Source organism: Linepithema humile, chromosome 3 (genome assembly GCF_040581485.1).
Source record: "Linepithema humile isolate Giens D197 chromosome 3, Lhum_UNIL_v1.0, whole genome shotgun sequence".
NCBI lineage: Eukaryota > Metazoa > Arthropoda > Insecta > Hymenoptera > Formicidae > Linepithema > Linepithema humile.
This window is the reverse complement of record NC_090130.1, coordinates 21524236-21549414: the sequence shown is the minus strand read 5'-3', so window position 1 is coordinate 21549414 and position 25179 is coordinate 21524236. Positions and strand designations below refer to the sequence as shown.

Below are 25179 nucleotides of genomic sequence, written 5' to 3'. Positions count from 1 at the left end.
TTAAAAAATTTTTTTATATTCTATATTGATTGCACGTTTCCTTAACAAGTTTACTATTCATTAGACACATGATTTATGAATAATCTTATGTATCTACATTTATACACACATACAATCAATTTAATAAAAAAACTTCCTGATTAAATGTAAGAACAGAATATGTATAATTGATACACTCAAGAAAAAGATATAGTGTATGAATTATAGAAAGAGCTAAAATAAACTGTAAAGAGCTAAAATAAACAGGCAAAAGTGAATGTGTTAAAAAACGTCGTATTGAACGATATTAAAATTATTTTTTCAGAATCTCATTCGTATTTTGTGTTTGCGTATATATAATTAGAGGCAGTTAAGTAGCGCGCGCAAAAAAGTATGTCGCGACAAGTTTCGAGATAAATGGATAGTTATATGTTTTGTCGTACACATTGCGACAGGTCGAAACGATAATTTTTCCTTAATCGTAACATTACCGTAACATTTCTGGTCACTGAAATCGCTGGTTGAACACGATAAAATTGGTTAAGACTAAAGGAATGTAAAAGGTAAAATATTTTCTTGTTATTGATTTCCTCGTACTTATCTAAAGCAATTCCGACTAAAAGGCATCGCCGTAACTAACTGCATTTTTTGTATAATACATGTTTTTCCGGTTCTTCTCAACTTTTTAGACAGAAATGTGAGGAAGTGGAAGTAAGATATTGCATCATATGAAAAGATTGTATGTGTATTTGTATGCTGTTGTGCCTTTGTACGATTAATCGACGTCTTGAATGGAACATCTTTAGAAATGATAAATTTTGCAATCGTGATGTGACTTCGGATTTTAATCTGTTGACTCTAAGATTAATTTTTGCATAATATAAAGATAGACATGAGATTATGATAGTCGCTTTTATCGTTAATCGTACAACATGCGTCGAGCATGAGTCTATATTTGTAAAAGTTCTTTAATTATTTATATCTTGGTTCACTTAATGTCACTTTCTTTCAATCACTCAGTCTATTTAAAATATGTATACAATATAAATAACATGCAAATTTGAATTCTTACCAAGTGCCATGTGAACATGTGATCGTATATGAATTTTAATATTTATGTTCGATATATTCCAGTTACTGATAATACCCAGTTGCTTGATTGCAAAAAGACGGAACATTTCATCAACCGAGAATGCTCTTTCCGATTTCAGTCAGTATGTAACAGAAAAAGATGTACTCTGAAAAAAAGATACACATGTAATTATCTGCATTGCAATACTTATGCAGTATCGAATATGTATTCGTAAATCATATAAATTGTAAACTTAATTTGGTGTTATTACCCTTCAAGTTAATTACATTTATCGCGCAAAATATAAAGTATCGCGATTCATCAATGTAATTTATGTGAAAGCTATATAATTCCGATATAAAATTGTAGTGCCATTATCGCAAGGCATAATGTAGTTGTGTGCATTCGCAATACATTGAAGAGTCAAAATACAATATAAATATTTTTTTATATTATAAGTGGGCGTATAAAAATCTCGTCAAAATAAATATTTAGGTCCCGATGTTTTTCTACTTTCCTTTTTACAACTGGGAGATAAAAGTAGAAGAAACATTGGGCCATTGAAATCTTTTATCACATTTGATAAGAGTCAATTTATGTTTAAAACGCATAAACGATTTCATAATAGTCTGTCAGGCCGTTCTTCAGAATTCAATTTCTAAAATCTAATAGTTATTTTTTATACTTAAACAATTATGTTTTTTTTACTTAATAAGATATAGTTTAAAATATTTAATGTTTGCAGATTAACAGTATGCGATAATATGTAATAACAAATCAGCAAAAGAGTGAACTCATTTTAATGTAGATTACTTAAAAATATAAAAATATTTAACATTAAGATTACCGTTTAGATATGTAATTCTATTGTATCACAAATAGTATACAAGTTTTATTATAGAACCAACATATATAATAATTAAACATACAATTATAGAATGCTATTTTTTAATTAATAATATCTGTGATGAAGTAATACATATATATAATGCAACAGCAAATTATACAAATTTATTTTAAACAAAAATAATTAATGAAAAGATTATAACTCACAATACAATTACATATCACATAATAAACTTCTATTTTTCGAATTTCATTTATATGTTTTGAATTCATGATTATTAATAAATAATTAATTTGTATAATAAAAAGATTGCAAATAGTTAAACTATTATTTCTACTATCAGTACTTAATTAAAATTCTGTGTGCTGATTCTGTGTCTGATCTCTATTCGCAAAGGAATCTTCCATTATAAAGATAACAATTTTGGACTACTGTATTTTAGCGTAATGTTTCATTGAAGTATCTTATCAGTTTATCGCGTGCGCTTACATTGTTGCACCACAAATTTACGAAATTTATGACATTTGAGCTATTCTTACATTTTTATTAAATTTATTCTGCAATATTAGACAAAGATAAACAAGTTATTATTCATATAAATATGTATATATATTCAATAAAAACATTATTATTTCAATATTAATTATTTTAAAAATATGTTGCATCTGGTTGCATCAAATTTTCGATAAAAAACATATTTCAAATTTATAAAATCAATAAAAGAAAATAAGTCTGCGTATATAAAGAATAGTGCTTATAAATTAAATAAATTCGTATTACATACACTACTGTCGTAAGAGGGTGAACAATCATCCGATAATACCATTTCATTATCTATATGACTTTTTTTTGAGCAATTGATGTTGTTGTGTTGAAATTTGTGTGAGCGGCATGCTGGAGATAATTCGTCCACGCAATTATCAGACGCAAATAAATACAGTGCGTGTTCTGTCATCGCACGCACGTCATTATTGTTTTCGTGAAATAATTAGAAACGACAATTATAAGAGAAGATTAGAAATCTAGTTGAAACAAGTTAGTGTAGGAAAATAATGTTACCTCTGTTCGATAACATTGAATGAACAGTTTTTAGATAATATGTTAAAGGTTTTCTGTGGGAAATATATATTAAATATAACTTTCTTTTTTTTCTGTTATCAGTTATTTACAAAATATTATGCTAACTATATACATGAATTAAAAAATTACCATATTAAAAACGTGCATTCCAACTCTCATTTTCCTATCTCTTGTGTCAAATATGTATATAATACAATAATAATTTTGTGTGCAAAGTTGTGACATGTTTTGCACAATAAAGAGCGACCAATCAAATTTCCAATATGTATTTATCGTTTCCGCAAACTTTAAGACGTTTTTTTTTAAATTTGTTAAAACATTCTTAAATTTGTTAAACGTCTTTAAGACGTCTTTTTAGGACGTCTTAAGACATCCTTTTTGAAACGTCCTTCCGGCGTCGAAAAAATGTCTTTTTTGGGACATCTTTCCGGCGCAGTAAAAATGTTTTTTTTTTTAATGTCTTTTTGGCGTTGAAAAAATGTATTCCCTTTCTCATACTGCTTGCGTCTCAAATCTGACATCACTGGCGGGAGACACTACTTAGCGACAGAGCGCGACTAGTTGGAAAATAGTTGACGTGCGCAATCACTGGATAGCGCCTAAATCACATTATTTTGCGGAAATAATTGATAATTTCGGCGTTTTTTTTAAAGATTGGAAACCGCGTATTTGTTTCAATTTTTGTTATCTCATGTGTCTATAAACATAAAACACACACATATGCATTTAAAGTGGGATACAAGAACTACTTGAAAATTTGATTATTTTTAATATAAAATTCTTAGAAATTATTTTAATTAAATACAATTACTTTAATTTAAAAACAAAAACAAATTTTGATATAAGAGCATAATATATTTTATAAATTTTCAAATAGAAACACTTAAGCGCAATCAAAACTTGTTTGCTCGTGATTCTTGCTGCTACAAATCTCATATTGGTAATGAGAACTAATTTAATTACCGCCAATGCAGTTGTATACACTACAATTCAACTCGTTCCAATAATTAGAACAAAACATATATTTGATCACGCGTTTGTATCCCTACCGCGTTGTTAATGAGGTTTACGTTCAGATAAATATCGACTCTAGCTACCATAAATTTTCGTACCTCGTGTAAATTTACAATGACATTGGAAATGTCACAGCCTCTTGCGTGATTCAGATGCAATATGAACAGATTTTATTTATTTGTGCACAGTACACCATGTATACATAGCAACAAAATATCTTATCAGATGGCATGTGACAGGATTTCATCAGAAATATCATCACATAAAATTAAAAATGTATATAGTAAAATGAGAAAATATATATACTCCCTATACAGAGAGTAAAAAAAAACACTTTTCTCTCTAATATTATATAAAACTTTATAATGAATATTAAATAATAAATATTTTGTACTGCATTATATTAACGATATTTGATCTTTTAATTCTTAAAAATATAGAATAATAATAGCAAATTAATGCTACATTGTTATCATTCAATTATTCAAAATATATGTTCATATAAATTCACATTAGATAGATTACATCAATGCGGCTTTATTAAATATCGCTTTAAATATCGTTATAAAGTAGTAATTAATAGTGGACCAATAAAAAAAAGGTTCTTATGAAATTGAGGTGTGTCATTTATGTGACTTTTACCAGGATAGAAGATCATGCAGATTCCTACAGTCCACATGAATTCGCTCACGAAACAGTCATGCAGTGTTTGCCGGGACACTAACTGATTAACACATACTCGAACATGAAAGAAGAGAGAGAAATCTACACTCTCATCATCAATTCATATTATTAAAATAAAAGTTTACTTAATTATTTAATAAAAGAAATTGATACACAACATAAAAAATAAAATTTGCATTCTCGGCAGCTTGTAACGTGTTGCATAATAAAGTTGAAATAGAATAGAATTATTGTTGTGTAAAAATATACTGTGTGTGATAAAAGTGATTAATTGATAAGTGATTATCAGCTAAACAATCGTTATTTGTTACAAAGTAGTGAAAATGACCAAAAGTGAGTACGAATAACATTTTTATTTTAATAACTCAGAAACTATTTTAACGTTTTCGATAAGTATTTTATAATCAGAATAAACTAGTAAAAACATTTAGTTTTATTCACGGTAATCTATGTCATAAGTAGGTTTTTAAAATAATAAAACAGTTGATTTTATAAAAATATTAATTAAAAAAATAATATTTTTGAACTAATTTTTTAACTTATTTAATAGAAAAAGAGTTGTTTACTTGCCGAGGTGTTTTGTGGCATCTGGTTTTTTGTGGTTTTGCCATTAATTACTTATTGAGATTGAACTTAAATCTCACTATAGTCACAATGGTGATACCACATCCGAAACCCGCAGCGGATGTCCAATGTAATGTGGAAAATAATACATTATTATGGATCAATGAAACATCACAGGATGACAACGTTTCTTTGTCTTTTTCGACTGAGATGCCGTCCTTTGAAAATGTTACAGTAAGACTGAAAGTGATTTAAAAGATTTAATTTAGAAAATTAGGAGATAATCTCCTAAAAACAAATTATTTTTATACAAATAAAACCTGCAGAACATATTTCTTGATATTAACTTCAATGCTCACCTTTTTTTTATAGAGAACGGTGCAGTTGAATATTTTTTTATTCCGTGACTTCATGATTCTGTTTAGTACGAAGATCGGTTCGCTTGGAACGAGTATGAACAGGGATTAGTATTGGGAGCCTATTATTGGTTGCACTGGTTGTCGCAACTTCCTGGTGGTCTGCTATCTAGACGATATGGCACAAAAATTGTATTTGGCTTAGGAAATTTCTTAACAGCTCTCTTAGGATTTTTTATTCCCTATGCCACACATCTGTACGCCCTTATATTTCTTCGAATGTTGCAAGGATTAATTGCGGTGAGTAGATTCCTTCAGAAATATATTTCAATTAACTTTTATAGAGTGCGCTGATGAATTTCTAATGTATTGTTAACGCTATTTGATTTTTATCAGGGTGTTATATGGCCTTCGATGCACGATATGACAGCAAAGTGGATTCCACAAAATGAGAGAAGCAGATTTGTCAGTGCTTATCTGGGTAAGATGCATATTATATAAATTGTTTTCATTATATCTGAAACAAAAAAATGGCATAAATTAGTACAAAAAATATAAATTTTGAACTTTATTTTGATGAAATTTTAGGGAGTTCTGTGGGAGCCGCAATTACTTACCCCTTGTGTGCGGCTATCAGCAGTTCTTTCGGCTGGGGTGCTTCTTTCTACGTGACATCTTTTCTAGGTGTAATTTGGTAAGCATTTCTATAATTACAATTATTTCAATACGCAAATCATTCACAATAACTCGTAAATTGATTTGCCGCAGGTACTGCTTCTGGCATTTTCTCGTGTACGATTCGCCGCAACAGCATCCGCGAATCTCTGATGAGGAGAAAAATTACATCATGGACAATATTGGTGGATCTGTCGACGAAAAAGAGACCCACATACCTTGGAAATCGATAATTCTATCAAGACCAGTATGGATCACCATCATCGCACATTGGAGCAGTGCTTGGGGGTTTTTGACTCTCATGACGCAGGCACCCACTTACTTCAACTTCATTCACGGGTGGAATATTAACACTGTGAGTTCCGTATCGTCACAATCCGATAAACAAACAATTCTTCCAGATTATTTAAGTTAATTTATATTAAACCAGTGTTCGTAAATTAGCGTTCCATGTTGGCAATCTAACTAAGAAAATGTCCCATTTATTTTATTAGACTGGAATCCTGGCAGGTGCACCGCACATACTCAGAATGGTTTTCTCGTACTTTTTCTCGATTATGAGCGATTGGCTGCTTCGCACGAAGCGAATGAGCTTGACGAACGTCAGAAAATTAGCCACCTTCGTTTGTACCGCCGTTCAAGGTGTTCTGATTATAGCCCTCGGATTCAGCGGATGTCATCCATTGGTCGCGGTCATCTTCATGATGAGCGGCACAGCGGTTAACGGTGCTATCTCCGCCGCCACTTTGGCAAGTTTTGTCGACCTCAGTCCGAATTATGCTAGTGTCCTCCTCGGATTCGGCAATATGATTATTATATGGGGCGGCTTTATCTCACCAATGATCGTTGGCGTACTGACGAATAATAACGTGAGTTTTACTTTTGAAAAGATTATGATCGCATAAATCAAGTGTGTTAAAATTCTTGACTCATAATCTTGTGGAGAGGATTCTTCTCGATAGTATTTATTAATTTGTTTACAGCAAACTGTGGAGCAGTGGCGTTTAGTCTTCTTCATTGCTGCTGCTAATTCGATAGTGGGCGGTATCATATATATAGTTTTGGGCACTTCAAAGAAGCAGCCATGGAATCAATACACCGAATTAAATTTGAAGGAACAAGAAATGCAAAAACTTGCCTCGGAAAACGTAAAATGTGATAACGGCGCCGAGAATGTAACTGAAAAATCAAACTTTATTAAGCAAGATAATCGTGTAGTCTTTAAGGAGTCTCACAGTGAGGAATAGTAATTCTAAAATGTAAATATTGCACAACAAAATATGATAGTTCAATGAGTAGATTTGCTCTAAGGATATACATATATTAATAAAGAGCGTGTTAACGATTGATCATATATTTGATAATAATATTAATAATACACTCACATAAATTATCTTTGGAACATTTTGTCACGAAGAAATAAAGGAATGAAAGAGTGATGTTAAATAAATACTAAACTATTTGTAACACGCTAAGACATGTTATGACTTAGATGCGTTTTTATCGCTAAATACACACTTTACAAATCAATTTACACATATCTAGCTTTTAATGCATCACTCCGTCTCCATATGTGCACAATGTGTAAATTGCGGTGCACAAGTTTTAGTAACACAATCGACGGGCAATGATTATTTTCTATTATATGGCCAACACCAGTCCTTTAGTCTTACACGAAAGAATACCAGAATTATCACAGCTTCTCTTTCTGCTGTGAAGCAGATTAAATACCAAGCCTAATCCTACTTTCTGGACAAACGTCGCGTGGCTATCATATATTATCATTCATGGACCTTACTACGATTTACGTACTATCGATCATTGCCATCACCCATAGATGAAAGTGCACACACAGTTTTAATTGTTTATGTTCATCTTCCATAAATCATTTTGTGAAGAAAAAATATAGTTTTGACATTTTGCACGTTTAAATTCAATAGCGACATCCTATGTTAGTAATCGCTCTGAGATAGATTTCCGCATTTTATATAATTATGATAAATACTGTGAATTCAATAAAGTTACTGATTTCTCTTCATATCACTGTAATCTTAATGGGCACTTTCCAGTATCTACCGTATTAATATCTAAGCTCGTATACCAAGGTCTTATTTCAAGACCTCGATAAGAAATTCTCGCGTTCACCGGAAGACTAATTTACGTACGGATAGATGCGAAGCACACATTTTCTTCCGGAAGTCAGTAATTACCCAACAATCTATTTTTAATGATATTTTTAATGTAATTTGAATGATAAGAAATAAGTGGATAATAGTTGGATATATACTTAAGCATAATAAGATAAAATGCATATTTTGGAAACATCTATGAAAATTAATAAAATATATATTTTTCGATATATTCATTAGAATAGCAAAGTTTTATAATCTTTATTCTCTAAAAACAAAAGAAAAAAAGGAAGACGAAAGAAAAATGCTACGACATCGACGGAATATAATATATATGTCGTATCTTAAATGTTTTCAGTTCTTTCTGTACTATATTTTGAATAGTACTAGACATTAAAAATTGCATTAAAAACTAAAATTGTAATAATATAAATAATTTGCAAAATAAGATAATAACTTATGCTATTCATTAAGCAGACGCAATAAAAAGTTTCCTTACGAGATACAAACTAAATTAATAATACATATATTAAATTAATTTTTTTATAATCTACCATAATCTAATAAGTAATAAATATAAATTACAGGTAGAAAACACAGTAATGCGACTAGTATTGAAAGCACGTAATGACACAAAAACAAATGCGTAATTGGAAGCTCAAAGCTCCTTCTAAAGCCTCAATTAATGTATCAAAAGAATCATCAATCCATAACATGTACTTAGGCCTAAAATAGGAATCTATCGTCAGATAAGTCAATCTAAAAACTCGAGATATAAATCTAAGCCCGTGCCCGATTTATATGTTATATATACTAAATACTTTATGTATATATATATATATATATATAAAAATTCTTTATGTTTATGTAGATTTGTATGTGTACATAAGTATTCTCTGTTTGATAAAATTTTAAATGTGTGCTTCTACGCAACAAGTGGCTTTAATAATTTGTGTCAATTAAGTCCTCCTACCAATGTTTGTCAATGGTCTTGCTGCACACAAAATAAACCAAATAATTTTTTGAAACAAACTTTAGACATGTCAGTGAGAAATTTCATCAAATTTACGTACACGGCACATGGTTTATAGACGGAATATTAAAGTATTTTTTATTAAACAGAAAAAATAATCGTATATAAGTAAAAGAAAAAAAAAATATATATAAATACTTTAATTTATCTTAAGATATTTGTAGAAACAATCGTATTTTTGTAGTTTTTGTGTTACTCTTGACATTTGCTAAAATTTTAAGATTTCTTTCACCATCAACAACATTTATACATACGCATATATGTATAATATATCTTTCCTATCTTTTTAAGTCCATTTTTAAATTTCATATTTAAAAATTAAGTTTCTGCACACTACCCCGTAATTTTTAATGTAGAATTTTTTAATTACGAAAAAATGGTATATTGTTGAGAAAATTTGATCTAGAAATTTAGAAAATTTTCGCGGAGACATTATCCAAATTTTTTAAAAGGGCAGTGAATTTTTAACGTATGAACACGTTGGCACATTTTAATAGAAATCTTTGTTGCGCATCCCGTATGTAATATAAGACTTCAGAAAATGCATTTGTTTAATAATCCTTGTAGACGTATATTGCGTGAATATAGAATGAAGATATCTGTTGAAAACGTCAATATACTCTGATAAACATGTAATAGTTATTCCAGCAATACTGTAACGACAATTTGATTCTGGTAAATACTGTCAAATATTTATACTTTCAGTTTCCAGTTGCGTCTATCACATCTATAACTAGATCAGTTTATCTGCTCAACAGCTTGGTTAACTGTCTCTATCCTACGTTTCATTTAGACCAATTGTTTGATCATCCTAATCATAGCAAGTACTAATGCAACAAGTAGCTGCCCTATCAGATTAAGTTGAATTGAGTCTGCCCAATCCATCACCTACTATGAGAATAGAATAGAATTTGATATCCTATATCTTGTTTGGACCTAGTGCAATTACTATGATTTCAATCATAGCAAGTACGAATGCAATAAGTTTTTGTTAGATTAAGTTAAACAGAGCTACCGCTAAATTTTATCACCTATCTAAGAAATAATTCTTTTTTAAAGCGTTATTAGTCTTTACGATTTGATGTCCAAAATCAAATACGCGATGTATGCATAATACATCCTTTAACGTACATTCAACATGAATGTGCACAAATTTGTTTTCGTAAAAATACGAAATTATCCCGTCTCATAATCATACATAACGCATTATATTACGAGAAATAATAATGGCACTATTCTATCTTCTATCTTAGCACACGAGAAATTTGAACAATGGAATTTAAGTAATAAGTAAATCTATCAATGACAGTTCAATATGCTTTTCAATATTTTTAAGAATACTCTGACTGATCCCGACTTCAATGTTAACCACGTGATTAAAGGGCAACATTTTTTTAAAAATATTGTCGAAAAAGTAAAAATTTGTAAAAAATGGCACTGTTTTAAAAAAATTTATAAAAAATTTGAGCGGTACTTGTGTAAATTATTCTATAGCGTAAAATATTATTGTGCGATCTTTACGAATAAGGAACTTCTCGAAATTAGCCAGCTACTTATTAATCATTCTTAAGAATCTTGTGCAGTGTACACTTAACTGTCGTTTTGATTTTAGATTCTATCGTTTGTTTTGCGAAAATTTATGCGTGTTGCATTGTATGCTACGTGAAATATAGTTAAAAGACTAAACTAAAAGAGCGACATTAGTCATTGGTCGGCGGATCCATAGCACAGATTATAGCTTTCATTACGCTGGCTGCCGCCAATGCCGCATAAGGCTGCCACTCTTTGATTCGCGTACCATCTTTGTAATCGGCGATTCCGCGAATTACAGCGAAATTCTCACGACAATTACCTAAGATACTCTCGACCACTGCATCCATTTCCGCGTCAAACGCGAGCGCACCAAATCGACTTGCGAACTTTTGCCTAAGTTGATCATCCCGCGCGATTTGTCGACCGGATGCTACTGGTGCCAGATGAATTCGAGAGCAACCATTAGCTCTGTAATGAGAGAATAATAATATAATAGTATCAAAAAACATTTTTCTTATGCGATAAAACGTCGAAGTAAACTAATAAATTGGTAAATTACCTTTTATTTATAGAATCCTGAGGTGCAATTGGATGAGATACTTCGATGACATCTCTTTCTCCAATAGCCATGTATAGCTTATCAGAATCAGGTGGTGGCGCGTTGAAATCGTGTTCCGATTGATTAACTAGGTTCTCCAAACCTTCTTTCATGTACGTTTGCCATGGAGGTGTTGCTTCGTTCTCAGCCTACGAAAAAAGTAAACATTTTATATGTAAGGAAGCAAAATATACCTATAAATAAATCGATCAAATTACCTGCTTCATAAGAGTCGCTGCGATTTCTTGAAGACTGAGATTCGGAGGGCAATATTCTTTGGTCTCGAAATGATAGTTTCCGTTCTCATTCATCTTGGCACTTTCGCAATAAACGTACGTGTATTTGTTGTTCAATGGGGTTGGATGCGATATTACCACATCACCCAGTCGTACGTGTTTATTGTAATCTGTATAGTGAGGAACACCGCCACCAACTCCAACGAGAAAGACAAAATCCACCTTTTGGAATGTACCTGTACATATAAGATTGTATAAACGTGTAATACAAATTAAAAAAAGAATACAAAAATTTCGAGAAAAATTATGCATACCTAACAATCTGGTGGTGGTATTGCCGGCTGCAGTCATTGCTTCTCTGGTATGGCCTACAGTTGGCAATTTGGTGCACACAATCCTATGCGCACCAATATTGCCCAAAGTGTATACGTTTGATTCTCCTATAACAAACAGTATTCATTTACTTTTCGTATCTTTGCTTTTAAATTTATGCTTTCCTATATTCTTCACTTGTGTATGATACATGTGCACTGTGCGACTATTGACAAAGTATGACGGAACTTGTGTTACATGTGACGCTAAAATAGATAACAAATGACTCATTCTATGTATATGTATTTCCAAGCCTAGTTTGATACTAGGCATAATATGGAAACAAGTACCAAAAATTTATTCAAAATTCTAAAATTTTGAGAGTTTGCAAGGTGTTGAATATTTTTCACACATTTTATAGAGATGGAGTTATTAAAAAAATATAAATATTCTGTTGAATTTTTCATAGTATTGTCTCATTGAAAAAAATATTTTTAAAAAATAAAAAAAATGTTTTCCCGTATTAAGTGCTTAGAACATAAAATAGAAATTAAATTCAAATAAAAATATTAATACCAATCACAAATGTAATAAATTTCAACGAGAATAATATGATATATATAACTCATAAAATGAATATAATACAAAACATGAATAAGCTAAACAAAACATTGCACATAAGACGAACACAAACGCAACGCTATACAAAAATAATTGAATTCTGTTAATATTAATATGTACAGACGGAGTCATTAATGCCTTCCCATTTTTATGTAGTATACATTACGTATACTATATACTATATACGTTACGTATACTATATAAAAATGGGAGGATTAATGACTCCGTCTGTACAATACAAAACAAACTATCATAATAAAAATTTCCAACAAAAAATCACCAACATAACATATCAAATGATTTGTAGTATTAAAGGAATGCTGTTAACGGTGTTCCAAAATATACGTTTATACCATGGCCCCATATTTGTTCTTCAGTGGCAAGCAATTGGCAAGCTATGAAATAACATTAAAATGATAGAGTTATGTTACAAACTACTTTACCAAAACGGCATATCACTCGCGGAACTCCGTCTATCGTGTCTGGTGAGCTTGCAGTACCTAAAGTTTCATGCATGGTGAAATTCACATTCCAAATATTGTTCAAGCATTTACCGTCGATTAACGGATAATGCAAATTAATAGTTATATGCATAGTTATTCGCACAGGAGCAGAGAAGAGAAAGATATAATCAGAATGATAGACAAAATAAATTGAAAATAATTCGACTAAAATATTTTTTAAGTGAATCATATACAGTAACTCGTTTTAGCGTATTTCTTACAAATATAAAAGCAGGGAAATCGGTAACATTATTTTCTTAACATTTTAAAAGAATTAAGTTATGACTGTTCGTCTAATAAGAGTAGATTAGAAATTAGTATATCGCAAGTGTTAAAGTTCCAGAAATATCACATTCTCGAATATAAACTAAAAGTTAGGCAAATAGTAAACGGCAAAAGATCTTACCAACGGTGGTGTAACGAACAAAGGTTTCCTTGTTTTCAATCAATGAATCTACAGCAAGTTTCTCGCAATACTGAGCCGTAATGATAGCTATAGTGGGTTGTTTTGCGCTTGCCATCGTCGGCATCTGTTTCACCACCTGAAAATTTTACGATATTAGAATAAGTGGAAGATAACGAGAATCGGCTGAAAAATTATAATTAAATAATAATTACTTGAACTTGAGTATCTTCGTGAACGACACGTGTAAAAGCTCCGTGATCCATTGATTTAACAAGTCCTTTCTCTTGAAGCTCTTTTAATTTGGCTTCGACGGCTGATGGTTCCCATCCATGTTGCCTAAAATTATCAAATTCATTGTTATGGAATTTATCATTAAAATAATTATATAGCCCTCTCTCTTGTGCAATATATTATTTCCTTGATCTAAATTCTATTTATCATGGTCACTTACTTTGCTATGTCAACCACGGTAACTGGATTCGGATAAGCAGACTCAATAAGCTCCAGAACTTTTTCTACTGTTAGCTCGATTATTTGACCCATGATGGTTTCGTCTGTGGATACTTTTAATAAAAAAAAAAGAGAACAAAATTAATTACACGAGTAATTAAGACAATGACATTGCGGTAAGTTTGTAAGTTTGTCTTTTAAGCCGCATGTATGCCTATTCATAAATTTTAAATTACAGTTAATAGCATTGAAAGAAGAATACAGCACTCCATGACATATGCAAGTTAAATTTTCTGCCGTGTAAATGAGTCTAAACTCGGGTGTTGCGTAATTTCTAATCTGTCCAAAGTATTTCGAAAGTATAACATAGCTGTTGTGGTGCGCAGTTTTAACTAGTCTTTGTTTCTATAGCTAGAGTCGAGCTAGAACCGTTAGTGAAGGATACAGTTAACGTGTATATGGGAGTGACACTCGAACACATATATGCCAACTAATGATCATGAGTAAAAGATTCGTGCTCTACATGGATGCATTTCCTTGCAGAATGAAGACTAAAATGGCGATGTCACTGCTCTATGTGATATGCTAATGAGTTATCAATTAGAGGCAGTTAGAATTCAGGGTAAACAAGAACGGTGTGATTTTGGGGACATGTAATACATATACTTCTAAATTTCTGTGTTCAAAATTAATGCAGATGAAACAGCATTGTCAAAATTAAATTTTAATGAAAAGAACCCATGTTTTTAAATGCTGCTATTTATTTTGTGTTATTTTTAATCGTGTAATTTTGATGAGTATCATTGTGTCGAGTTGTTCGTGTATAATTTGTAAAAATGTTTGATATATGATAATAGTTTTATATGTCTAGTCATGCTGTGAGGGTAAATATGCATTATACATGTAGGGAATACAATATCCAGGTCAAGTCAAGTGGTTAAGTGGGATGTTTTTTACACTCTAGTTAATGTATTCTCTTGTGATCGATTCAGTTAAACAGATCGGAAAATCTTTTCTCACATAATCAAAGAGCATAATAAATTTTATAAACTAGCATACGCTTTTTTATTCCAACTTTAATCAAAGAGAATAAAAATATATCCTTTCTCAAATTGGTAAATAAAATATTATAAATCAATGTAACGCAAATCATAACGCTAGGCAGACTATGTTAAGCCAATGTTGTTATGGTTACCAGATTATTGTGCCAAGCGACAGAATATATATCTACCAGCCAAGTAAAGAAATTTCTTTCTTTTTAATATATGAAATTATGCGGGAAAAAATCCGCGATTATTCTGTTCAGTAATTACAACGTGTTATAAGAAACTATATTATGTGTGTAAGTTTCGTTTGGACTATTAGCCTGTGTATGAGAAAAAAGAGAATGAACATCAATGAAATGTGACAAAAATGCTGAATTTCTTTGATTCTCGAACCTGATCTCCACATAACTTTCTCAGAGAAAGGAAGTGTGAATAGTAAGTGACCAGTAGCTGTGAATAATAGAAATTAAGTATGAAATAGATGTACACGCTTAATACAATGTAATTGTGATAGTATAGAATACATGGGAAAACTCCGACTTAAATTACATGATGGATATACATAAGCCACTGAGAGTTTTAGTCAAGTGTGCATTTCCTTTTGAGCTGAGCTGTAATGTACACTTGAGACACATTACTTCAATAAGGAACTATTAAGCACAATCAGCTTAATCAAATAACCGTTAACCCTTCTCCCGTATAGATTTTTTGTCTTAGATTTTTTGTCGCGCCAAAGTGAAATTACATTCATGAAATGAAAATGTATAACTAAATCCACTATGTGATATATATATGCAAATATGCACTATATGCATATATGCAAATATCTATACAGTAGATCAATAAGAAAATAATTATTTACTTACATGGTCTGGTTGGAAGCGTAATTGGTTCTTCCAATTGTCTTAGTTCTATTTCCAGTTTCTTAATACTCGGATATTTATGTTGCATCAATTTCATTATTTTTTTAATAAATCCCACATAATCTGCAAAAAATAATTAATATAACAGAATTACACAACAGAAAAAAAATTGTAGAAAAAAAAAGTATATATATCTTAAGTGCTAAATATAATGTTCTTCTTTAAACATCATACAAGTTGGTTCAAGTTTATTATTTTCACTTCCAATGGTTTAAAATTTAACTTTGGTTTACAGAGAAACAAAGAAATATTTTGTCCTTTGGCTAGAGATTGAATATATTTGATCTCGAATGAAAAAGCAGTTCTAAGAAATGCATGTGTATTATTGACCAATGCGTATCATATTACATTCACCTCTAGGAAACTCCTGTGGAGTAACAAGCTCTCTGAAAAATTCTTGTGCAATGCTTGGCTGTTCCGCTTCAGAGAGCACATCTGTAAACCAGAATTGAAGAGTCCTTTGTTCTTGGGTATGCTTCCCAGTTTGTGCGCTCACCAGGAATACTCTGAATTGTAGACAAAGTTGAGCAGGACGTGCCTCTCCATTTGTTACTGCAAGAATTTATTATTATGTTATTGCATCCTGTGAAATATCAATTAATTGAGATTACATAGATATATACTAGCTATAGCCTGTTTGTTGATGACAATTCCTTTGTGGTCACCGCCAGCAACATGAACATTGTTCTCATTTCCATTCTCTGCCGCAGGCTCTAAGGCTTGCCGCTCTATTATCAATGTTGTAGCATTCGAAGTCTTGCATTTTGGGGTCATTACAATGTGCTCTGTTCGAGGTAAACAGAAAATGTCCATAAAGTTTCTTATCCTTGTCTTATCAGGTGAGATAAAAAATCGGGAAGTCAAAATTTCATGACTAATTCTCTAATAATTCAACACACTCAGCATGACGAATATGCGACAGCTGTTTGTAAGAAAACCGCGTCGAGCAATTTTTTCCAATGAAAATGTCATATTTTGATTGTAAATCATTTTTTTGTTCGAATCTGTTTCTTCTACATATTTAAGTATGCATACTAAAAGACTACGTGTTTGGTTACTTACCAGTCTTTTCACTCATCTTTGCGATGCTATTTCTTTTCGCTTGTTGAATATACACTGCTTGCTGTTGTGTTTTCACAAAAGTGACAGGAAGAGAGAGGAAAATGCACTGAACTAGAACGCTTTGGATGCTGTTAACCTCCTTAGATTGACGATGATCGACGAACAGTCGCCGACTGACACTGCTTACCACTGACCTCACTGAATACTATTTTTACGACTTCCACCACGCACGGATCGGCGCTGACGCTCTGACGCTTACCAAGTATTACCAAGCCAGCAGTCGATGCATCATCCCTCCTTATCCCTTTCTCCTCTCGTCTATCGAGTAGTTTGTTGGTCCTACCCCACCCTATTTTCTCTGATCTAACACAATGTAAAAATGTGGGTCATTGATGAAAGAAAAACAAGAAAAATGTATATAATGATTAGGGAATTTTTGATTACTAATCGATGAGGTGTTGCCTCTCGTAAAGATTGCTTTCATCATTCTTATATAAATGACACTGAATCTCTTGTGTTATCGCTGCTGATGCGTCATAGGTCGCAGAAGTGACATCATCACCTTTTATATAAATGTAACATTATAAATGTATGCTTAAAAAGATTTTATTTGCAGTATTTTACAATAAATGATACATTAATTTAAATAAAATATTACAAAAATACTTAATAAATATGCCTCTTAAAATAGCGACGATTACTGTAAAAAATGAACGAATGAAACAAATTATGTGTGAGCAAATTATTTACGTTGATCATATAAATATATTAACACATAAAATAAGGAATATATATTATAACAAATATGTATCGTAATTTAAACAATAATTGCTTTTATCATTTTTTTTTCCATGACTTCAGTTTTCTAAATTTGGCATTACATGGGCTTCGTTTCAAAATTCACTGCCAGCATTGAAAATCTACAATATACGTGACGTAAACTATAGATTTCCAATACTGGCAGTGAATTTCGGAACGCAGCCATAGTATATTATTATAGATTCTAATGATATCAATAAATTGTTGTGGAATACACATATACATATATACGATTTTTTAAACATATATAAAAACCTTTTAAAATAAAATTAAAGTATTATTTACAATTCCAATAGTATATATTTATTTAACTAATATTTCTTATCATATTAGTTAAAAATATATATCTATTAGAATTTTTATTAATATCTTTAACACATAATAGATATATTTTTAGAGTGTTAAGACTTGTTTCAATTTAGCCAACTTTCATTAACATCAAAGGGTAGAAAATTGGCGACTAGTTGTTCAATTTTTACGTCTAGAAAATCATCGAAGCATTAACTAAAACTTTTTTTTCTTTTTTTATTATTTTATATGATTGCAAGTATTATCAGTTTGACCAATATCAAAGAAAAAGTATTTAGAGCGATTAACTATCTTAGAACAGAAAGTTATTTAAGTGATAAATTTTTATCTCAGAGGAACTGAAGAAATGGATGTCATAGAGGTTAAAGAAGACGGGCCGGAACTAAGATTAAGTTTATCCAGTTCTTCATCCGCCTTGTTGTTCTTCAGATCCTGTTGCGTGTACAAGAACTTGTTCCATTCGTCGAGCCTTGGATGAGCTAAATGCTATATTATAAAAAAAAATCAATTACATCACATTCTTCTATTAAAGTCATATATAAAAAAAAATATAAAGAATAAAAAATGGAAATAATCATACAAACCTCTGCGACATCATAGACCCATATTTTACCAGTATCGTCACCGACGGTAACATGCAACCCGCTCGGCGTCCAAGACACTCTGTTCAGAGCTGGACACCCGTCGACCACGACGCTGGCGGTAGGTACCTCTGTATCTTGGTTCAGATTCCACAGATCTAGTCTGCCCGAATCGTCAACGGAAGCGAATAATGCCGGATGCGTCGGTGACCAGGCGACGTCGTAGACATAGTCACCATTGTGTTCGAAAGAGTATAGCGGCTTGTTTTCTTTCAAACTCCAGAGTTTGATGGTCCAGTCGAGGGAGGATGTTAGAAACAGATGGGAGAAATCTATTCCACCCTGCACCGCGTGTGCGCTAATGCCAGTGACTGGTCCTTGATGACCTTCGTACGTTTCCGTCAATCCGGCGCGGCTACCGTGTCGACAGGCTATTCAATAATATGTCAAAGTTATTGATTATTGATTTCTGATGTATGATATCATTATATACGTAAAATATATAAATATACTATACAAACTGCCGCATACCTGAATAAACGGTCCCGTCCTCGCTTCCCATTACGAAATTGTTAACGTCACCGTGCGGAAAGGCCAAGCACGTGGCGGCAATCGCCTTCGACTGCTTCGTGTGTAATTCCAATGCCTCTTGTGGTTGTGACAACATGTCTAGACTCCATGAGCACAATTTGCCATCGGTCGAAATACTGATCAAATTGTGCGCGTTTTGCGTTCCAACGACGCTCAAACAGTATACCGGATGCTAGAATTGGTAATAAACTTTTTTAACCGTCTAATGGACGAGAGTTAGTTGCCTCTGGCAAATTACTTACAGTGTGCGCGGTAGCGGACAATGGAGTGCGTTGAATTGGAGTTCTCTTCTGTACTCGGTTGTCCCAAAGTACAATCTGGCCGGAGTAAGTGCCGCCCAGGATCAAATTCGGATGGAATCTGGCAAACGTGGTAGACATAACGGGTGACTGACAATGGAAGATAAACTCCGGGGTTGTTTTCTTGAATTTCGTGTTCCAGATTAGACAGACTCCATCGGGATCGTTCGGTGTGTCATCATTGTTATTATACGAAGCTGCTAAAAGCTCGGGGAATTGCGGCGACCAGTCCATGGAAGTCACACAACGATTACGGGACCATCGTTCGCAGATGAACGAACGATTTAGCCAGAGTCGTTGGTGACTCTTCTCGTCCCTGCAAACGCATCGTTTATAATTAATTTTAAATAATTATTTGCACTGACCAAAATATACTTATTGCAAAGCAACATTATTATCTTATAACCAAAAAAAAATGGATGAAAAATTTTCCAATTGCCGTTTTACACTTACATTCCATCTTCACCGTCCATTGTGCCGGTGTAATCGGTATAGATATCGACAGATTCACCCAATGCTCTCTCCACAATCCTGCTAGTACGATCGAGAAATCGTTGAAAGTCCTCCGATAAGATAATCATTTGCTTCTCCTCTTCGCTAAGCTCTCGTACTTTAAGGATAAAAAAATATTAATATTTTTATTCGTTAAATAAAATTAATGGATGCAGAAGATAAATTACACACCTTCCTTCTTCGGTTTTTCTTTCTGTTTCTCTTGCTCTACCTGTGTAACAGCAGGCTGGACTTCTTTAACCTGCGGCAATCCATGAGGAAGAATTCCTGGTGGAAGCTTACTCTGGAAACCGTCCATGTGCGGCAAGCTGTTTTCCTCGTCTTCGGCTTGGCCATCATCAAATGTCAAAACTGTGGTGAATAAGCTGGTTCCGCAACAAGTACCCTAACTTGGATGTAACACTATCTAACTACTGATCTACCTATTTAGTTTGCAAATTTATTTGCGATATCGTGTTTTTGTAAAAAAAAAAAAGAAAGAAAAATAGGACTTATTTTGTAACAAATATTAAAATGTTTTCAAGAATATCCGTAACGCATGAATCTATCACTTTACACATCCAGAAGAGAAAAACAACACTGTGCACTCTGCTAAAACCCTAACATATACTTCTGCAAACATTTTCTTTGTTTTTGTTTTTACATGTCAAGTGTTAAAATTTACATGCCAGTTTAAAAAAAATTAATTTATGTTCAGTATTTTTGCAACCAAATAATATATTTTCTAATATAAATTGCACAACTAGCTGACAAATATTTCACAAAATTTACTTTTGAAGGAACAACATCTAGAAGTATTGATAAATGCCATACTGAATAACGTATCATGCTAAAAAAAAAGTGAATTTTATGTACGAAAATAAAATAATGAGTGTGAGCCTAGATGACATGCAAAATTAGACACATATACGAAAGGTGGACTGCTTGTTGGTGGTTTAATGTCAAAAACTAACATTGATATTTTTATACTGGCTTCATCTTATTTTATCGATGGTGTCTCTCCACCCTTTGTTGGCATGCAATGTCAATTAAGTGGAGCAATATACGAGACAATTATGTGAAAATAGATTTCATCATTTCTTAGTATTAATAATATTGTGTAAATGTAATAATCAATAATAAATGAAATTTGCGAATATTAATGAAGAAAGAAGTCGGACAGAAATAGATTTGCAATACCTACATGATTTACATACCTACAATACTATTACATGATTATGGTTTTTCATTAAAGAAAAAAAAATAGAAAAAAACGAGTGCATACTGAGTGGATTTAACGCAACTTTCCAGATCTCATGCAGGACCGATTAAGTTTATAATTATGACAGTTCCAACGAATAAAATAAAAAATTTACTACTCTATCATTTTCATTCTCAAATTAATAAATCTGTAATAAAATATTAATTAAAGTGCCAAATGTTAAGTATCGTAAAATCAATCATCAATCTCGTAGCTTATGGTATAATTCGCCACATTAAAAAATAACGACAAAACGCTATGAGTGATTCAATTTCTGCATGCGCGATATACAATAAAGCGGATTCATCTTGAATTGCACAAAGAAAAAAAGAATGTAAAATAAAGCAACTCATCAAGCAATTTATAAACGCCAGTAGCAATACCCTCCTTTCAGTGCATGTGAGGCAAAGACGATAAATTACAATCAGAAAGTTAAATGAAAATTACTTTCAGACGCAACTTGGTGAGAGTGTGAAGTAGAATTATGCGTGAAGTAGATTACATATGTCCGTGAAAGTATTACGTAGTGTGAATCGTCTCTAGAGAGGATTACCTACCTGTAAATTCGTCCTCCCATTCTAAACCAGGATTTAGATTGTACTCGTCTTGAAGGAGGGAAAAGAAAATGTCAATCAATTTGATATCCTATTTGCCGGAATCGTAATTAAAAAAAAAATATTTTTAACGGACATTATTGATGCATAATGTACATGTACAAAAGCTAAAAGTTTATTCGAGTCTTTTATTTTATACATTAATTTAAACAATTTCACCGAAATTTCTATTGCACAATCCTGGAGAAAAATAATGTATTGCAATAAAAGATTCAATTGACTTCTCTTGTTTTGCCATGCAAAATACATCAACAATTATTTTAAAAATTGAAGAACTTGAAGAGCTAGCAATTGAAATTGATAAATCATAATTGCTATTTATCTATTTACATGCGTACAATATTCCCACTAGCAATAGCTCTGTATGTTTCATAGAGTATGTTCCAAAATTAATGTTGCACTCTAAAGGGACCAATTGCTATTTTTTAATTTTTAATATTTATAAACTTTATATAAATTCTTCAGTTTAAATTGCGCAGCAAAAAATTCATAGAAATTTTCGTTCTTGATCCCTCCAGGTATTTTTAATATACACAATTTTTAACTATTTATTTTCTTTTTCGCGTACGATAATTGATATAGAACATGACGAGGTAGGATATTTTTCGGAAAATAAATCTGGCGCAAAAACTCAGTATTAGTAAATCTCAGAAGGAAGCTTCTATAACAACGAAAATGAAGACAAGTAAGGGATCATGAAATTGAAATAATTTAATACAATATACTGACATCTCCGACTATTAATGAAAAATATATATTCTCTCTCTCTCTCTTTTCGATATTCAAACTACTCAAATATTTCAAGTATTTACTTTCTAAAATTTAATTGGCAGCAAAAGTAAGTCTGTCAATATTTATTATAATAAAAATAGGAATACGCGATAATTATATTTTTTTGAGAATGCTGTACAGCTATGTCGCGACGAGTTCATATATATTTTCAATTACTTGTTAATTTATTAATTTGTTGCTACGTCACTCTCGTGCTGTTAAGAAGCAATATTCTGCGATCAAGAAACATTTTACAAAGAAGTTCCTGCGCCACTAAAAGCTCAAGCAACACTTGTACGAAAATATTAGGATTCTAATCTTATCACGTAGGTGGTTTATTAAACATAAAGTCAATATAACGAGAATAACGTGTGTGATGTTATTTCCAACTTGAGTTTAGTTAATATCCCACAACACCTTAGCTCTATAAAAATTCCATGTTAGTAAGCTTTGACAATATGTTAGCATTCCCAAAGAGATTTCAGTAATGACCGTGACGAGAACTCTGGAAGGTGCGTTAAGTTGTGACAAGATTTGCCAATGGATATTTTTCTCAAAGAACATTTGACATCCTTGATGCTATTTGAGATATTATCAAGAACACCTTTACGCTAAATAGTTGGCAGAATTTTATAATGTAACTTTTCTCATCTTCTAATTTATTTTGCATTACCCTTATATATTTCTTTGATAATATTGATACCAAGAGGCTAACATAATTTCGGTAAATCACCTAATATACAAAATTAGCCATATATTGTAAGAGACAGCTCGAAAATATTGCGGAAAATTGTGTTTAAAGAGCCAGGGCCGCCGAAATAACAGTCTTCAAAACTTGTACATGCTTTCCGAAAGTATATGCGGATAGATTTGTGTCGTGTGCCCGATAGAGCAGATCTTTTCGTACAGAGTCGGGATGTCAGATAAATATTTAGAAAATAACAGATACAATAAATAAGAACAAATGCACCCAAAAATAGATAAACATAACGAGAGAAGAAAGGCAAAAGAAATAAAAGCAATCCATAAGATAGCAAAGACCGATTAGGTTCTGGGTGGAGAGTTTTTTTGCATTTCTGCATTACTAATATTTTCTATGAAAAACGCTAAATTTGAGGGATGATATTTTATCCGTTTTCTAAATTTGGCTATATCTATTTTGAATGAAGAAGAAAAATGCTCTATCTAATATGTTGCGAATATCAACCAGGTTCACGTAATGAAAGCACTGATAAACTATTAACAATACACACTATTATATAAATGTTTGACGAACAAATTTAAAATCCAATAACATTTTTTCTTACCTTAATATGCGCGTTTTGGTGAGAATAATTTGGAATAGCATGTAGAGTTTAATCTAATTAAATACGCGTTACTCTATTGTCAAGAATTATCCTGTCATTCACATAGTACTCTTTCTTTAGAATATTGTCTTAAAGCAATGAACTGAATTCACGCTAAACCTAACTCTGAACCTAAAAATCGCTTTCAGAACCAAGAGAAATCATAACTTACCGTAATAGTCGAATGCATGAGCTGAGAAGGGGAGGGAAAAAAATTGTACTTAGTTACGATATTATAAGAATGTACTACACTAATAACACCTCTCTACACTCAGACCATTAGTTTCAAACGAAAAGATCGATAGCAAAATTCAAAACTTGCAAAAATATGATAGAAAATTTTACGACCGTAACATGTTGGCAATAAATATTCGAATATTATTAATATTGTATATATCCTATATAGACAATAAATTTTTAAATGCTGCATCGCTTGTAAAAATTTTCAGGAAAGCAAATAACTACAAATAAAACCGTAGAATTTCATAAATATCATTGAAAAATATTTTGTATCTTACAACAAAAATGATTTACGCTGAATGTAGTTAGGTGGATATAAATTTTGTAGATTCTCTTATATTGTGTCGTGCCTCGGTTCTATGTATAAGAGGAAACGTACATATTCAGAATGTTTATCATTTTTAGGGTAATTAATGCTTATCTTCCATATTCAACACTTTCGTTTACTATAGCGATCATAATATCCATTAATTATCGATCAATGGCGAAAAACTTCAGTTTCTCGCTATCTGTAATTAACAGAAGCTGTTTAATAAATGAGCTGCAATATCTCACTTACATCCCTTGTCACACTTATGCCCACCCTAAGTCTCTCTCCACTCTCTTTCTAAACTTGATTTTGCTATTATTTTCCTTGTTAATATGAAGTGATTGTCGATAAAAAGCAGATAATTTTTAGAAGCAATATACTGATGTTAGAATATAAACTTACTTTAGATATTAATAGTTCTGT

At 31.8% G+C, this 25179-nt stretch overlaps 3 protein-coding genes and 1 long non-coding RNA gene across 33 annotated transcripts in view; 2 read left to right on the top strand and 2 right to left on the bottom strand.

Moving 5' to 3' along the window:
• The first annotated feature begins 4711 nt into the window (after positions 1-4711).
• On the top strand, positions 4712-8309 carry NaPi-T (Na[+]-dependent inorganic phosphate cotransporter). Its single transcript, XM_012361378.2, has 8 exons — positions 4712-5009; positions 5227-5474; positions 5666-5896; positions 5993-6077; positions 6185-6290; positions 6365-6626; positions 6766-7140; positions 7255-8309. Exons 1-8 carry the CDS (start codon positions 5000-5002, stop codon positions 7516-7518), a joined length of 1581 nt encoding a protein of 526 aa, XP_012216801.1. The 5' UTR covers positions 4712-4999; the 3' UTR covers positions 7519-8309.
• On the bottom strand, positions 7610-17578 carry LOC105668823 (uncharacterized). Of its 4 annotated transcripts, XM_067352612.1 has the most exons (13): positions 17124-17578; positions 16685-16846; positions 16416-16613; positions 16005-16124; positions 15532-15588; positions 14094-14205; positions 13855-13978; positions 13643-13778; positions 13177-13233; positions 12115-12240; positions 11783-12036; positions 11526-11713; positions 7610-11434 (listed from the first exon to the last, which is right to left on the bottom strand). In XM_067352612.1, the coding sequence occupies exons 1-13, from the start codon at positions 17137-17139 to the stop codon at positions 11134-11136; spliced, it is 1851 nt and encodes a 616-aa protein (XP_067208713.1). In that variant the 5' UTR covers positions 17140-17578; the 3' UTR covers positions 7610-11133. The 4 variants fall into 4 exon arrangements, with proteins under 4 accessions (XP_067208713.1, XP_067208715.1, XP_067208714.1 ...); XM_067352614.1 differs by lacking the exon at positions 13177-13233; XM_067352613.1 differs by lacking the exon at positions 15532-15588.
• LOC136999094 (uncharacterized) lies at positions 15040-16509 on the top strand. Its single transcript, XR_010889509.1, has 2 exons — positions 15040-15573; positions 15653-16509. It is a non-coding gene; the product is annotated as an uncharacterized lncRNA (long non-coding RNA).
• A 135-nt stretch (positions 17579-17713) lies between the features above and the next one.
• The window catches only part of sw (short wing), a 32812-nt gene continuing 25346 nt past the window's right edge, over positions 17714-25179 (bottom strand). For 6 of the 27 annotated variants that reach the window (XM_012361320.2, XM_012361318.2, XM_067352582.1 and 3 more), the window contains 8 exons: positions 24379-24399; positions 22033-22080; positions 20407-20586; positions 20176-20332; positions 19666-20038; positions 19364-19595; positions 18836-19263; positions 17714-18737 (listed from right to left, as the gene is read on the bottom strand). In XM_012361320.2, coding sequence (XP_012216743.1) covers positions 18576-18737; positions 18836-19263; positions 19364-19595; positions 19666-20038; positions 20176-20332; positions 20407-20586; positions 22033-22080; positions 24379-24399 — 1601 coding nt within the window. In that variant the 3' untranslated portion in view covers positions 17714-18575. The remainder of the gene's footprint in view (positions 18738-18835; positions 19264-19363; positions 19596-19665; positions 20039-20175; positions 20333-20406; positions 20587-22032; positions 22081-24378; positions 24400-25179) is intronic. The other 21 variants (XM_067352581.1, XM_067352585.1, XM_067352591.1 and 18 more) reach the window with 5 other exon arrangements.

Excerpts from the sequence above, each read along its gene's own strand:
- LOC105668823 (XM_067352612.1), bottom strand. Across the intron at positions 14,206-15,531 it reads GAAAGTTATGTGGAGATCAG|TATCCACAGACGAAACCATC; the intron begins GTTCGAGAATCA and ends TTTTATTAAAAG. Across the intron at positions 13,779-13,854 it reads ACGAAGATACTCAAGTTCAA|GTGGTGAAACAGATGCCGAC; the intron begins GTAATTATTATT and ends TAAAATTTTCAG.
- NaPi-T (XM_012361378.2), top strand. Across the intron at positions 6,627-6,765 it reads ACGGGTGGAATATTAACACT|ACTGGAATCCTGGCAGGTGC; the intron begins GTGAGTTCCGTA and ends TTATTTTATTAG. Across the intron at positions 7,141-7,254 it reads GCGTACTGACGAATAATAAC|CAAACTGTGGAGCAGTGGCG; the intron begins GTGAGTTTTACT and ends ATTTGTTTACAG.